The sequence below is a fragment of the Nannobrachium achirus genome (assembly GCF_963921795.1).
Source record: "Nannobrachium achirus genome assembly, chromosome: 7".
NCBI lineage: Eukaryota > Metazoa > Chordata > Actinopteri > Myctophiformes > Myctophidae > Nannobrachium > Nannobrachium achirus.
In genome coordinates, this window is record NC_137816.1 from 9,232,604 (window position 1) to 9,250,162 (window position 17,559).

The window sequence follows — 17,559 nt, forward strand, 5'->3', positions numbered from 1 at the left end:
TGGAGCTCAGTTAGTCTGTTCTCGAGAGACTACTATGTCAGCGGTTCTCATAATTTTTCATGTGAAGGACCCCCAAAATGATATTTATTTGGCCACGGACCCCCCATCTCAAAATATTTAGTTCCAGGGACCACCCAGAAGCAAAATTTGAGTTGCAAACGTTCGCTTTGAATATACATATATCCAAAGATTTGCACACATTTTCACGACTTTTTTCAAAAATAGCAGATCTACAAGCTTGCAGCGCGGCACTCGGTGCCGCGCTGTGAGCTTGTATATCTGCTATTTTTCACTGGTTAAAGCATTCAATCATTTTAGGCTTAAATGGGTTAACCCCAGCTGGCCCCCTAGTGACATCACCCCCACCGAATGTCACTGGTAGAAAACAAATGTAATTGGCGGAGGACCCGTTTTAATTATTTGTTTCGACCTCTGAGCCGTATCCCTTGACCCTTCACCACCACGCACACCCCACCATCTGCTTCCATACGGCGTCCACTCCTGTTTTTGTACTTTATCTCTCCTATCTCTCTCTCTCTCTCTCTATCGTCTGCGATACTTTTAATGGTATCGATCGCATGGCGTCGATACTATCGGGTATCGGTTCACGTAAAAACAAACGATACCTCGTTTCGATACTCTGGAACGCACCCCTGGCCGGTCGCATCTGTAACAGTTGGGCTACTGAGAGTTTAATGACTGCTTTAGTAGGCTACACTCGTTACTGTGGAAAATAGCCGACAATAGCCTGTAATGTTTATTATTATGATGATTATCCAACATCTATACTCTCCGCTCCGCCACACTGTGTGATCATCATCATCATCACCTCTGCTCTACCGCAGCAGCCAGCGAGTCACCACTCTTTCCGTGTTGAAGTTAAACATAAATCGAAAATGGTATCGAAAAGGGTATCGTATCGATTCCCAGGTATCGAAAAAGGTATCGTATCGATTCAAAGGTGAACGATACCCATCCCTAGGGGTGATATCTAATTCTTATGGAGCCAGTGTGTGTGTGTGTGTGTGTGTGGATGTCAGACCTCCACTGACTTGGCTCCACGTCACTGCATCATTGTGCAGGACAGGCCTGGTGGTGGTTTGTCTTGCTGCTCAGCCAGGCAGATTCCACAGGAGCTGTCCTGACAAGAGCTGGATGGAGCACACAATACATATTTAGAGACGGATGCACGCAACGCTCACAGAGGGTAGAGAGAAGACAGAGAGCGAAGGAGGGAGCCTGCGCTGCCCCCCAGGGGCTTGGCTGTATAATGAGTTTCAGTTGAATTCTTGCCAGCGACAGCATCTGTTGATGTATCGTCGAACCTCAAGGGCACCCCCACCCTGCACATGCACGATCCATCACTCCCTCAAGCACTTCCACATACACACTCACTAGCCTCTGTCTGTCTTTTCCCACACACACACACACACATACACACACACACACACACAGGGGCGTCACACCAAATTCTGGGCCCTGGGTACAACAAGGATTCACTGCGGGCCCCCCATGAATGTTAACTATTGAAAAATAGCAGATATACAAGCTCACAGCGCGGCACCGAGTGCCGCGCTGCGAGCTTGTAGATCTGCTATTTTTGAAAAATTGTGAAAATGTGTGCAAGAAACCCATGTTTCCATGTCAGTGATGCTTAAACTTTTTCATGTGAATGATATGAATTTGGCCACGGACCCCCATCTCAAAATATTTAGTTCCAGGGACCCCCCCGGAAGCTAAATGTTAGTCACAAATGTTCACTTAAAAAATACATATTCAATATTTTGCACACATTTTCACGACTTTTCAAAAATAGCAGATCTACAAGCTCGCAACGCGGCACTTGATGCCACGCTGTGAGCTTGTATATCTGCTATTTTTCAATAGCTAAAGTTACCAGGGCCCCTCCACCTTGGGCCCTGGTAACTCAGTCCCACTTTCCTACCCCTTGTGACGCCCCTGCACACACACACACACACACACACACACACACACACACACACACACACACACACACACACACACACAGCCCAGCTGACTCAGTCAAGGACTCGGAAGCGGTACTGGATCGTAGGATTGGTTGCGCAACTGGCCTCCAAAGGCCTGCTGGGATGTTTGCCTCCCAGTCCCTGCCGAATCATTTATGCAATCACACAAACATGTTGTCCTCCCATTCATAAATACATTGGGCAGATATCAAATAAATCAATTCCTGAAAGCTTCGCGTTATTACCGTCAAGATGCACATGCAGACCCACTAACAGAACCTCACGCTATATGCGCGCGCGCACACGCTTTTACGGTACACATAACCCCCAAATACTGAACGGGGAGAGAGAAATGACTCTGCTGAAATTCATAGCATCTGTTAAGTGAAAAGTGGCTGATCTAATGTTCCCCTAGTTTTTATGTCCACATGTGAGACCTTTAAGGAAACTATTTCCAGAGCCTGATGTTCAAAGTGGCATCATTTGGATTTGGCACCTGACCAAGGACTATTGTACTAATGCCGAATTCAACCATCTTGGTTTGTTTTCGGTTGCTCCACTTGAAAGAGCTTTGGAGAGGGATGTAGACTAGAGGATACTGCTAATGGCTCAGGAATGCAGCGGTACTGTGGGCCTATAGGAGAGCACTCCGGACAGAATGTATACTGTACATTGTTTCCCAGATGTGCCACATATGCTGACGGTAAATTGGGGTAAAATTGAGGTTTAGGGTTATAGGCGTTCTGATTGTTTTTGCGCATGCGTTGATGGGTCAGGAAAACACATTGTGTATATAGAATCCAGAGGATTTCTCTCTGAAATCTGTGCTTTCACTGTCTGAAAAATTCATTACAAATACAGTATATTAACCCATTTAGAACGGGTACACATTTTGTGTATCATTATTTTATGCTTTAACTATTTAAAAATAGGAGATATACAAGCTCACAGCGCGGCACCGAGTGCCGCGCTGCGAGCTTGTAGATCTGCTATTTTACAAAAATCGTGAAAATTTGAATTTTGACCCTATTCTATAAGTGTCTTTTGAATCCTTCTAAGGTTTTTTGAAAAACCTATGTTTCTATGTCGGCAATCTGGCCAGCCATCATCAAAGAAAAGGTCCTTTTCACTTCAACTGGAGCTCAGTTAGTCTGTTCTTGAGAGACTGCTATGTCAGTGGTTCTCAAACCTTTTCATGTGAAGGACCCCCAAAATGATATTTATTTGGCCACGGACCCCCATCTCAAAATATTTAGTTCCAAGGACCACCCAGAAGCAAAATTTGAGTTACAAACGTTCGCTTTAAAAATACAGATATTCAAATATTTGCACACATTTTCACGACTTTTTCAAAAATAGCAGATCTACAAGCTCGCAGCGCGGCACTCGGTGCCGCGCTGTGAGCTTGTATATCTGCTATTTTTCACTGGTTAAAGCATTCAATAATTCTAGGCCTGAATGGGTTAAAATCACTTACACTATATTGAATGATGCAATATGCATATTGCAATATGCTGCAATTTGTATAGAAGGATAACCCAGACTGCTTCCTTTACATAAGGATTATGATATGGTTCATTAATAATACAGGTTAGCTTATGGCAAGGGACAGGGATTTACATTTTTATGGAATTATGGAAAGTCCTGTGTGTGTGTGTGTGTGTGTGTGTGTGTGTGTGTGTGTGTGTGTGTGTGTGTGTGTGTGTGTGTGTGTGTGTGTGTGTGTGTGTGTGTGTGTGTGTGTGTGTGTGTGTGTGTGTGTGTGTGTGTGTGTGTGTGTGTGTGTGTGTGTGTGTGTGTGTGCGCGTGTGCTCGTGCGTGCGTGCGTGCACGCTTCAGCCTCTTCTTGGAGAAGGACCAGTTGGAGTGCTCTGAGGAAGAGAGCGATATCCTGGGCCAGGGTGGGAGTGGAACCATCATCTACAGAGCCCGCTATCGGAAGCAGCCAGTGGCTGTCAAACGCTTCCACTTCAAGAGGTGTCGACAGCAGATCATCCACAGTGACACGGGTACAGCAATGACATGTTTACCCTGCAGTGTTGTTTTTGACAGCAAATTTTGATTTAGTTTTAGTCATAGTCTTTTGAATAAAATGTCATTTAGTTTTAGTCATAATTTAGTCACCTGAAAAGTTTTAGTTTTAGTCTAGTTTTAGTCGACTAAATATCATAAGATTTTAGGCGACTAAATCTACAGTTGATTTAGTCGACTAAAATGTATTTTGGGAGGCCTTGATGGCATCATAATGACTGATTTTACACTTCGTTGTGTGCTGAAAATAGCAGATCTACAAGCTCACAACGCGTCGCAGCGCGACGCGTTGTGAGCTTGTAGATCGGCTATTTTCAGCACGCAACACCTGAGAGCAAGCAAACATAAAATGACTCTCTTCTCCACTAGTCCCTCCCTAACGTTTTAGTCTAGTTTTTATTTTGTTGACGAAATTGTCAATATATTTAGTCTTAGTTTTAGTCACCACAGCTTAGTTTTTGTTTTTAGTTTTTATTTAGTTTTCGTCAGTGAAAAAAAACACAGTCGACAAACTTTTTCGTCATAGTTTTAGTCGACGAAATCAACACTGTTACCCTGGAATCACGGCCATCCTCAAAGCTCTTGTAACGTGACATCAACTCTTGACCCCCTACTGGGCCTGTCACAATTATTAATCGTCTAATCGCAATTGTTTTGAGATGATCACAATTCTTTTCTGCATTAATGGTCATAATCATTTCCATCGGCGGGGCGGGAGGGCGGACCGCGGCCAAGTCACTCTGACATAATCATAAACAAACGATGGCTATAGTCAGTGTGTGGCCACAGTTTGTTTATGATTATGCTCAGAAACACAATTAAATCGTTAATCGCAATTATTTAATCGTAACAGCCCTACCCCCGACCAAACTACTGTAACTCTTCAGTGATTCGAATATGTGAAATTCCTGATATTTCACTGTACAACAGAGAGCCCTGGTATTTCTCTATTCACTGTCTCCGTTTCAAGCTTTAATCCTTTTCACCCTCCATTTTAAACTCTTCGGTTTATTCCACGAAATGTGTTTTAGCTTGATTTTCTTTATTGCAGTATTGCAGAACTCTTTCATCATTGGTCCTTCTCTTATATGTCTCTTCTCCATGTCATCATCATCTCTGTCCGCACTAACCCTGATGTTCTCACCTTGTAGTCATTTATCTGTGAATAAGGAGTCTTGGGTCCAGAAAAAGCTGATGAAAGATAACAGAACAGAACATTACATTTTGGCAGCCATGCATGCATTTCCACTATGAATCTTGCCTGTTTGGGCTGTTTTCCAGTCATTATTTCAAAAGACCTCCCTCAGTACATAAGAAAGACGTAGTGGAATTAACAATTGCACAATTGCCTCCTTTTGTCGCTAAATGCTGACTCATAACAATAGAGCCAGTTTACCAGTTGGTACATACTGTAAATAAGAGAGGTTGTGACATGGGTCTCTGCATGGATGATTGTAATGTTGATGACTCACAAAGTAAATAAATTAAAACTTACTAATAAAGAGACCTTATTATAAACAAAAGGCAGCTGCTTGCCATGCTCATAAAAGAAAGAAAACCATCTAAATCGCTTTCAGTCCTTTTCAGGATCTTCGTTAACCCATGGTTTAAAGTTCTCAGTCACCACAACTTCAGTCATTTGGATTCCGTAGAAGCCAGCCATGTCTTTTATGGAAGCACGTGCGTCAAAAATAGCCAACCTACGCGCATTGAGAGCTTCTAGATAGGCTATTTTCGGTTATTGTTTTAAGATTAAAGTTTTTGAAGTGGTCAATCTAGCAATGTGTTCAGAACAGCTTCCATGACATCTTAATAGTCTTGGATATTTCATATACCGGTAAAAGCAAAGGTTAAAGCCTCAACCTATGGTTTATTCACCTGGTTGGCTGTATGCAGAACAGCAGAAACGGTGTTACTAAAACATCATTGTTTTACATATTGTGTTAATTGTTTAGGAAACAGAGCTAATGTGGGTTCACTGGGTTGGGGCTCCTTTCACAGTGTTTCACAAATCGCATTATAGGACTTGGCCATACAAACGTCTGTGAGATTTTATTTTGCTTTAATCCATGCTAACCACTCTGAGGCTTGTGTCTGGCGTCACTAACATACAAGACAAATGCATGGTCTCCCAGTCAATAAGAGAAGTCTGAGAAGGGAAGTAAAGATGCAAGTTAACCTACATTTTTATCTATTTGCTGCACAAGACATCGTCCCATGGCCCTCTCCTTTTATAGCCAACAACAAACTGCACTCTACTGTACAGAAATACTCTCGACTAGGGTTGGGACCCGAAACCGGTTCTTTTTAGGAACCGGTTCCATGATAGCGGGTCCAGAACCGGGTCAATCATTTCTGCCGGTCCAATTCTCTTAACGGGTCTCATCAGCGCGCATTAGCGTTGAGTGGTGACGTCAGGCCACCTCTACAGAAGGAATGCTGGGAATGTCCACCTAACGAACGCTTGGTGACGTCAGGCCACCTCTACAGAAGGAATGCTGGGAATGTCCACCTAACGAACGCTTAACGTCAACGTTTAACCCCCCCCCCCCCCCGGCTCCACCGAGTGCGTCGAGCGTCACGGCAATGCTGGGAAAGCTCCGGTTTTAATCATTGAAGGGTGCTCCACTGCCACTCCACCGACGCTCAAGCAGGAAGAGAGCAGTTGAGTGCTGTGTCTACTTTGCTGCTACAGAGCATAGCACTAATCAGTGCTAAGGGCTAACAACAACAATTCTGTACAGATGCATGTCTCTGCCACTGTTTACAATGTGGAAACAACGTTTCTACTGAAAACAAGAATTGACACAGTCAATATATAAAATGGTGGGTTAGAAAGTCAGGGACTTTGAACAGTCTATCCACAATGAGACACTAGGTCTTGACTTTGATGCAGTATTGATTTTGAAAAGAGGGTAAGAGTTGTTGTTATGCCTTAGTTTGTGTCTGGCTTACAGTACAGTTGGCTTGCTATGTACCAGAGGAAAAAGGCATTCTTTGATACAGTATTGAAAAGAGGGTAAGAGTGTTGTTTAAAAAAAGAACAGGATTTGACATTTAAGAATTGACACTTTTCTGTCATTTGCTATTTGCTACTGTATAGAGGATAAGAGAACATCTACAAAATACAGGATTCCTTGTAAGACAGACAAGAGAACTGAAATTTAATTGTTTTTTTGTAATTTGATAGTTCTACTGTATTGAAAAGAGCATAAGAGAAAACAGTATCTACTACTAATATTAGAAAATATACTAACTACTGTTTGAACGCCCATTAGGCTTATGTAAACAACTACTGTTAATAATGGATGTCAGAAAATATGAAAAAATATATATATTGGAACCGTTAAGAGAACCGTTAGGAACCGGAATCGTTAAGAGGGAATCGCTAAGGACTCGGAATCGTTAAAATCCTAACGAGTCCCAACCCTACTCTCGACCAGTGTCCTTGGAAGCCATTTTTGGAGCGGTGAAAGCGCTCCCAATAGACAGGTATGTCCGTGGGTGGCTATGTCTCTGGGTGGCTATGTCTGTAGCCTGGCAATACCTTGAGTGGCCACACAAGTTAAAGGAGGGGCGCTGTTGTGCAGGCACACATACACACACACACACACACACACACACACACACACACACACACACACACACATGCAGCAACACTCACCCCCCCCCCCCCCCCACACACACACACACGCACGCACGCACGCACACACACACACACACGCGCGCACGCAGCAACACTCACCCCCCCCCCCCCCACACACACACACACACACAACATCATGACACCCCCCCCCCCCACCCACACTCACGCAGCAACACTCACCCCCCCCCCCCACACACACACAACAGCATGACACACACACACACACACCCCCCCACCCACACTCACTACACAAACGCACACACACACACACACACACGCGCACGCACCAACACTAACCCCCCCCCCCCACACACACACACACACACACACACACAACAGCATGACACATTAAAAAGCTAGCAACATCACTGCATTATAGATCTAGGACAGAATTCATAGATTTAGAACACATAGAATCAAAAACATAGACCTGGAACTGCTCAAATTCACCGCTCCACTTCGAACCAAGGTTTGATTTTTACGCAGTTCTTGACAAACTAAAAAGTGTCTTTTGAACGCACCTTTGGTTGATTGAATACTTTATTGGTCAGAAATGTAAACGGCACATGGTACAATTTGACATTAAAAGCTAAAAGGATAACACAAAAAAGTCCTGGGGACTTGTTTCCATTGTGGTCCTATGTATTCATTTAATCAACATAGCATCCAGAATTAACACAATAATACATGTCATCAACAAACACAAACACTATACGTACAAAAGAGATGGGAAAATTACATTTACCTTCCACTTTTGGTCTCCTGATAGATGTATTCTCAGGCCAATTTGGAAGAACCCACATCCTTCAATGGATGGTGTCAGGGGGAATGTCTGACATTTTGGTGGCAGAGCAGTAGAATGAGAACTTTCCCATATTTGTTCTAAATTTGGGTGGTACCAGATCATGGTCGCTCCCTCTAGTGTTGTGCTTGTGGGAGTCACTCACTTTAGAGAAGTATTTTGACAGTTATGAGGGAACTGAGGGCACTGTCTCTTTGACTATCTTAACCCATTTAGGCCTGAACACAATATGACGCAATATTTTATGCTTTAAATATTGAAAAATAGCAGAGCTCGGTGCCGCGCTGCGAGCTTGTAGATCTGCTATTTTTGAAAAATCGTGAAAATTAGAATTTTGACCCGATTCTATAAGTGTCTTTTGAATCCTTCTAAGGTTTTTGGAAAAAAACCTATGTTTCTATGTCAGCGATCTGGCCAGCCATCGTCAAAGAAAAGGTCCTTTTCACTTGACTGGAGCTCAGTTAGTCTTTTCTTGAGAGACTACTATGTCAGTGGTTCTCAAACCTTTTCATGTGAAGGACCCCCAAAGTGATATTTATTTGACCACGGACCCCCATTTCAAAATATCTAGTTCCAGGGACCACCCAGAAGCAAAATTTGAGTTACAAACGTTCGCTTTGAAAATACATCTATTCAAAGATTTGCACACATTTTCAAGACTTTTTCAAAAATAGCAGATCTACAAGCTCGCAGCGCGGCACTCGGTGCCGCGCTGTGAGCTTGTATATCTGCTATTTTTCAATGGTTAAAGCATAAAATATTGCGTCATAATGTGTTCAGGCCTAAATGGGTTTTAAATACCAATCCCAGTGATATCAGCTTCACCATGTATTCTACCCTGAGCCATCCCAAACTACATGTAGCAAAGTGTGTTGGAATTAGGTGTGCCATGGGCTTATGGCCGAGAAGTAGTCGTATCTATTTGTTTTGTAGGTGCAAGCATAATCAAAATGGCATTGAATAAGAGAGCACCTTTGCTTGACAAAAGAGGAAATCCTGGCCAGAAATCTTGTTCTTTGATTGACTTTCTTGATCACTTTTGATGCCATTTCTTTCACCCAGTTTGTTGTAAAGAATACAGCCCAAATAGTTTACCTCTTCTTTGCTTGAGGTTACTAATACTATATTGTCAACTCTGACCAAAACATAGCAGATCTACAAGCTCCCTATCTATCTATATATATATCTATATATCTTTATATCTTTTTTTTTTTTTAAGATTTGTTTTGGGGCTTTTTGCCTTTATTGACAGGACAGTAGACTGACAGGAAATGGGGGGAGAGACGGGGAGTGACATGTGGCAAAGGTCGTCCGGATCGGGAATCAGCGGCGCTGCTAGGCATCCATGCCTATGTATGCTCCCGGACCAGTAGGCCAGCGACCCAGGCTATTTTCAGGGAAGAGATTTGGTGTAGAAGGGGTAAAAGGAGGGAGACCCTGGTCAAAAGACAAACCAAGCATTCATTGCTGTCTGAGATCGGACGCAGCATTGTTGCTGTGGATGCCAAAAGCTAAAATGGCCTGCATAATGTACCTCAGCCCAGGTCTCTTGCAGTGACTCAAACTAGACCATCCATCTTCCACCAGGACAGACTCCTTTGTCTTCCAGTGCGTCAGCCGGTTGAGGGGGATCAACTCTCAAGGTGCTCGGAAATGACTGGCTGGCTGCCTGCCTGCCTGCCTGGCTGCCTGTTTGGCTGCTTCCATGTCCACGTTCCACGTCTATCTGTTCCAATCTAATAACACTAATAGGTCTCACGTACCGTGTCCCATGTGCCGGCTGTGTACTTTTACTGCATAACGGTGCAGTGGAGATTGAGAAACCCAACACTGTTCATTAAGGTTTATTGCTTAGAGGGAAATCTCTCCACAGAATGGTAAAGCACAGCTTCCACCAAACAACCCCGTTAACTTAGACGCGGCTTCCATTTTTCTAGGCGGCAGTATTAACCCATTTAGAAAGGGTACACATTTTGTGTTTCATTATTTTATGCTTTAACTATTGAAAAATAGCAGATCTACAAGCTCACAGCGCGGCACCGAGTGCCGCGCTGCGAGCTTGTAGATCTGCTATTTTTGAAAAATCGTGAAAATTTGAATTTTGACCCGATTCTATAAGTGTCTTTTGAATCCTTCTAAGATTTTTGGAAAAATGTCAGCAATCTGGCCGGCCATCGTCAAAGAAAAGGTCCTTTTCACTTAAATGGATCTCAGTTAGTCTGTTCTTGAGAGACTACTATGTCCGTGGTGCTCAAACCTTTTCATGTGAAGGACCCCCAAAATGATATTTATTTGGCCACAGACCCTCATTTCAAAATATCTAGTTCCAGGGACCACCCAGAAGCAAAATTTGAGTTACAAACGTTCGCTTTGAAAATACATATATTCAAAGATTTGCACACATTTTCACGACTTTTTCAAAAATAGCAGATCTACAAGCTCGCAGCGCGGCACTCAGTGCCGCGCTGTGAGCTTGTATATCTGCTATTTTTCACTGGTTAAAGCATTCAATAATTCTAGGCCTATAATGGGTTAACAAGGCAGTTTATAAACCTGCGCAGTGGGACAGGAGCCATGGTGGAGTTCTTGGGCACTGCTAGAATTGAACGTGTGCTTTCGTTTGGTGTGTGTAATCTCTGACACTTAACTGGTCGCGGACACAGAGCAAAACACTTCCCTCTATGTCATTATGTGGCCAGAAGGGTGTAAAAGCTCTGCCCTGCCCCTAGAGGCTTTGATGCTTCTTAACACCAAACTGGAACAAAGTGATCAAAACCAATATTGGCTGCAAAATGTGGGTCATGACTGAAAGCACAAGATAGCGGATGCAAGCAGCAAAAATGGGCTTTCTCAGGATGGTCGCTAGGGATAGGGTGATAAGCTCAGTGACGGTCATCTGTGAAAGGGAACTAGAGGGAATTGGTTCGGGCACCTTGTAAACAATGCCTCCTGGGCACGTTTTTCAAGGCACGCCCAGCAGGGAAAGACCCCGGGGAGCGCGCTGACCTGGGAACGCCTCAGGATGCCTAAGCTAGAGCTGGCTAATGCGGCCAGGGATTGTCTGCTGGAAGTGATATCTGTGACCCGATTCAGATAAGCAGACAAAGAAGGATGGATGCAAAGTTAAACATTTTGACCTGCAGGTGGCACTAGAGGCTAGGTCATGGGGGTCAAATGGTTAGGGATCAACATCTGGGGAGCATGAATGTGAACAGCAAGTTTCATGACAATCTGCCCAATAGGCTTTTAGATAATGGTATGTAACTGGACAGTTTTTACTAGAGGAAAGGCCATGGGGTCCCCCAAAATGAATACCAGAAAACTCGCCTTAAAACAAACTCGACCCAAACTCGTTTCCCAACGGGTCTGTGGCCTTAAGCTAGATGCAGATTAGACTAAAATCAAATCTGTGCTTCTGGGGGTCCCCTGGAACAAAAAAGTTTGCGATAGGGGTCCATCCGTGGAACAAAATATTTTGAGATGGGGGTCCACTGCCAAAAACACATTTTGGGGGTCCTTAACCACTGATAGGCACATTCTACAAATGTCTTCTAAATCATAACAATGTTCTGAAAACAAACTTATGTTGCCATCAGTGTTTCTCAAACTTTGTCATGTGAAGGACCCCCAGAATGATGTGTATTTGGCCACGGACCCCCATCACAAAATATTTTGTTCCAGGGACCCCCAGAAGCAAATATTTGATTTTAGTCTATTCTGCATCTAGCTTAAGGCCACAGACCCGTTGGGAAACGAGTTTGGGTCGAGTTTGTTTTAGGGCGAGTTTTCCGGTTACCCCCCAAAATCAGTAGAGGGTCATCCTCCTGGGAACATGAAGGCGCACATCACAACTTGGCAATCTAACTTGTAGATGTTACTGTTGATATCTTGTTTGGGATCAAACTGTTGGATGGATGGACCTATTGACCAACATTTCAGACATTAGAGCCCTGCTCTTGGGGGTGCTAAAAATCTCTCACACACGTGTGAAATTACACATTTCAATAAAAATGACATTTAAAGAGAGTTAGATAAATGAGTGGCCTAGTAGAGTGAGTCACACTGAAAATGTGGAAGAAAAAGAAAGTTATCATTTGGATTGCCTAATCAAATCTCAGCCCTAAGAACCATTGGCTTTATAAAATATTGTGTGCCATTCCGTGGTGGTTTCAGAAAGTGGTCAGGACCCTTAGGACACTAATCTACACCTATTATCTGGGAATGATGGCCTTAAACCATTTTGAACAACCAAGGAATGAAATCAAGCTTCCAAACACTTTCAGATTTTTAACTAAACGAATGTGACACAAAGCCATGACACAATTTACAATTTCAACAGAGCAACTTGCAAGTGTGAGGAGGTCTGAGTGCGGAGAGAACCGCGTAGTGCCCACAGAAACTAAGATACCAGGTTAACAATGAACCTGTCTAAGGGACGTGCTGGCCATTGGGAAAAGCGGGACAACTCCCGAACGGCCGGTTCATTCCTGGCTGGTCCAGGCTGGCCATTAGGAAAAAAATAAAAATAAAATATCGGCCTTCGTTCCATTTTGGGGGCTGGGCGGCCAACAAAGTAAATCGTCACTTTCGGGCAGAAACCTCGTATCTCCAAGTTTCAAATTTGTAATTTTTTTTTCGCAAAGCAAAGCCCTGCTTCATCATGCAAGGCCGTTGCACAAAAGTAGTGAAAACAGCAGATCTACAAGCACACAACGCCTCGCGTTGTGTGCTTGTAGATCGGCTGTTTTCACAAGTTTAAATCATTTTTAAAATGATAAATACAAAACAAACGGTTTTGGACGCACAAGGTTTCCACCCGACAACAACGAAATATAACTCATGTAATTGGCCCACTGGATTGACACTTGTCATGATCTGAAATGGCAAATCTTTGAGTAGCAGCAGCGCTATAGCGCGTAATGAGGGCCTCTCCAACTCTTTTTCCCGGGCTGAATCAGGGGCCCAGCACGTCCCTGAACCTGTCTAAGGGCCATTCACACTGAGCAGAGCACTATAACTATAACTATAAAAGTATAGTTTTAAAAATCAGTGAAGTGGATGGCAGTGTTCACACGGACTATAAAAAAAATACAATGGTGAACGAGTTCTAGTTCTAGTTCTTTATCTATTATCTTTATAGTGATCGTGCCCAGTGGGAATAGATAAGATACCTTTATTACCCCAAGGGGGACATTCAGTCACCCAGAGCCACACAGCAGTTAAGGTTACAAGTTACAGGAGAGTAAGAAAAAGGACTGTTAATTGTGTTCAGCAGAGCGACAAAAAAATCAAACAAGAAAGAAGAATCAACAATACAGGAGAAGCAACCGTACAGAGCAACTATAAGTTAAAAAATATATATACGAATAAAGTGTCGAGATCAGTAGAAAAAGACACAATGTCACTTTAAAGTATTTTGTTTGATTTACGCTATAAGAAATGTAATGGAAATGAAGAAACATATGTTTGTGCTGTATAAGTTGCCGAAACTGAAATAAAATTAAGTAAAAATTGATATTTGAAGGTGAACTTATATCTACAGCAGGGCTCTTCAACAGGGGGTCCGGGACCCCTAGGGGGTCCTCAGAGTTACTACAGGGGGTCCTCCGAATCTTTGTGTGCTAGGAAGAAAAAAATAAAATCTCCTTTTAGCCAGATTCTTAACCAGATTCTGAGAACTTTAGCCAAAAATAGCCGATCTACAAGCTCACAACGCCTCGCGCTGCGAGGCATTGTGAGCTTGTAGATCGTCTATTTTCGGCAAAGAGGTTTGGTGTAGAGGGGAGAAGTATTGACGGTTCAAGTGGTTAAATATCTGAAAACACAAATTGACATGAATCCAAAATACACTGACGATTTTGCTATCAAACAATGAAACGATATTGGAATCTATGACAAGGTTGTGGGGGTCCCTGCTTCATCTCTCACTCAACTAAGGGGTCCTTGGCCTGAAAACGTTGAAGACCCCTGATCTACAGTAAATGTATACTTTGTCCCATTTGAATTCATCTCTGTTGTGTCCCAGTGTTCATTTTGTCGACTAAATGTTCGTCGACTACCTTTTTTTCACTGACGAAAACGACATAAAAACTAAGCTATGATGACTAAAACTAAGACTAAATATATTGACAATTTCCTCAACAAATAAAACCAGACTAAAATGACGCTTGACGATTGGCCATCCATTTTCAGCATGCGACCAAGTGTAAAATCAGCCATCGAGGCCTGCCAATAAAATCAACTGTAGATGTAGTAGCAGGGGTCTTCAACAGGGGGTCCGCGACCCCTAGGGGGTCCGCGGAGGTACTGCAGGGGGTCCGCGAAATTATTGCTTGATAAAAAAGAAATAAAAAAGAAATCCAAAAATGTTTTTTTTTGCCATTTTCCACAATTATGTTAAAAAATAAATCATGATTCTATCCATTTTGAATAGCTTGAATACATGATTACTATGCAATTGACAGATTGTTGATATTATTGACATTTGTTCTCAGTTAATAAGTAGTATGTTTAGAAATGGTAGTGGTACGGCCCACCCTGCTCGCTGTAACTTGTACTTGTTTAAAATAAAAAAATATGTCGTAGCCCGGACCCCCCCACCCTACGAGGTGGTAGGGGGTCCCTGCTCCATCTCCCCATCAGTTTGGGGGTCCCCGGCCTGAAAACGTTGAAGACCCCTGTAGTAGACTATAATCTTTTGATATTTAGTCGACAAACTAAACTAAAACATTTCAGATGTCTAGAATATGACATAGGTGCCGGCTACACGGAGCTGGATATTTCTGAAGCTAGACATTTTTTGTGCTGTTGGGGCTTGCAGCCACATGAAGAAGCTGGATATTTCGGCCGCAAAGCTGGATATTTTTTAAACCGGATAAATAAGTGAAGACATTGAAAAATATCCGATTCACTGGATCCGTGTAGACAGGGAACCCGGATATCTCTGAAGACTTTACTGTGTGTGTGTGCTTGTTAGACCTAGATATCTTTGTCGTGTGGACCTAGATATTTTTCTATGTGGCTATCTGAAAAGCCGGGATATATGAAATATCCAGCTCCGTGTGGACCTAGATATTTTTCTATGTGGATATCTGAAAAACCAGGGTATATGAAATATCCAGCTCCGTGTAGCCAAAATGTTGTTTGAGAAATGAACACTGACAACCCCCCCCCCCCCCCCCCCCCTCCCCCCTCCCGATCCCTCCTCCAGACACCATGGTGAAGCACCTTCAGTCTGTGGACGCGTGCCGCTGCTTCTCGGAGTTCCGCCAGGAGGCCAGCATGCTGCACTCCCTGCAGCACCCGTGCATCGTGCCCCTGGTGGGCATCAGCATCCACCCGCTCTGCTTCGCCCTTGAGCTGGCCCCACTGGGCAGCCTCAACACCGTGCTGGAGGACAGCTACAAAGGTAAAACACGTTATAAATGTATAGAACATTTAAACCCATTTAGATGCTTTAACTGTTGAAAAATAGCAGATATACAAGCTCACAGCGCGGCACCGAGTGCCGCGCTGCGAGCTTGTAGATCTGCTATTTTTGAAAAAAGTCGTGAAAATGTTGTGCAAATCTTTGAATACGTGTGTTTTCAAAGCGAACGTTTGTAACTCAGATTTTGCTTCTGGGTTGGTCCCTGGAACTAGATATTTTGAGATGGGGGGTCCGTGGCCAAATACATTTTGGGGACCTTGACATGAAAAGGTTTGAGAACCACTGACATAGTAGTCTCTCAAGAACAGACTAACTGAGCTCCATTTAAGTGAAAAGGACCTTTTCTTTGACGATGGCCGGCCAGATTGCTGACATAGAAACACAGGGTTTTTCAAAAAGCCTTAGAAGGATTCAAAAGACACTTATAGAATCGGGTCAAAATTCTAATTATTACGACTTTTCAAAAATAGCAGATCTACAAGCTCGCAGCGTGGCACTCTGTGCCGCGCTGTGAGCTTGTATATCTGCAATTTTTCAATAGTTAAAGCATAAAATAATGATACACAATAATATGTACCCGTTCTGAATGGGTTAATTCAGTAAAATGCAATACAACACACTTTACACTTGGGATGCCATTATTTTGTAAATATTTGGATACAGAGTGCTGCCATTCACTGCGCTTTATTTTGAAGAGCCCCGGAAGCCACGATCGTGTCCATGTTGTAATTGACACGATCGTGTTACCTGGTTACCATGGTAACCAGGTAACACTGGTTACCATGGTAACCAGGTAACACGTCCCTGGACGTGACAACGGGGCCGTGGCGTCGCACCGCGACAATTCCTATCACGTTCCTGGACGTAATTGGCATCGGAAGTGTTAAGTTAGTGTATGGAGGCAATCAAAAAAATTAGGGATGTCCCGATACCACTTTTTTGCTGACCGAGTACGAGTACAAGTACTTCATTGTGAGTACTCGCCGATACCGAGTACCGATACGAGTACAATTAATAATACAAAACAATGTGTTGTCATCCTCACAAATCTTAAAATTAGGGATGTTCCTAGCGACTAATTTCACTGACATGTACACGACAATTTTGAAACCTATTCGGATAACCGAAAATTAATTGATGAATTTATTTATTGACATTAACAAGCAGAAAATAGCCTAAATCTAGCACATTTCAATCTATTAGGCTAAACCTCATTTGAAAAAGATATCAAGAGTATATGAAAGCCTTTTAATAATGTTTATACTATTGGAATCTGCTCCAAAATAATTGATTACATCACCAGTGAAAGACGTAGTCTAAAACTAGGTCACCAATTAACTCCCCAGAGCAGCGCACCACAGCGCAGCTGGACTGACAGGACTCCTCTCGTTAAGCGACCTCTCTCATCTCGCTCATCTCTCATCACTGTTAGGCCTACTTTAAACCATTATTTATGGCATTCGCAGCCAACTTATGACTGAGACTACTTTCTCCATGTTCTCAAAATCTCACCTCAAAATGGATTATTCTTCAGATGAGCGGATCACACTGATGCAACAGGCTCGAGCCGAGCTGCCGAGGTAATGAGTGAGTGATTCACATCCAGTCGCCTTTTTTGGATTTGATTTCTCCATCAAAGGCAAAGCACTCAGACAAACTTTGC

General features: G+C 43.1%; 1 protein-coding gene across 1 annotated transcript in view; it reads left to right on the forward strand.

Annotated features, from left to right (window-relative positions):
• lrrk1 (leucine-rich repeat kinase 1) overlaps window positions 1–17,559 on the forward strand; it is a gene marked incomplete at both ends in the record, with an annotated part of 99,072 nt that overhangs the window by 41,567 nt on the left and 39,946 nt on the right. Inside the window, 2 exon segments of the mRNA XM_080729262.1 lie at window positions 3,828–3,997; window positions 15,678–15,875. Of these exon segments, the coding sequence (XP_080585388.1) occupies window positions 3,828–3,997; window positions 15,678–15,875 (368 nt within the window).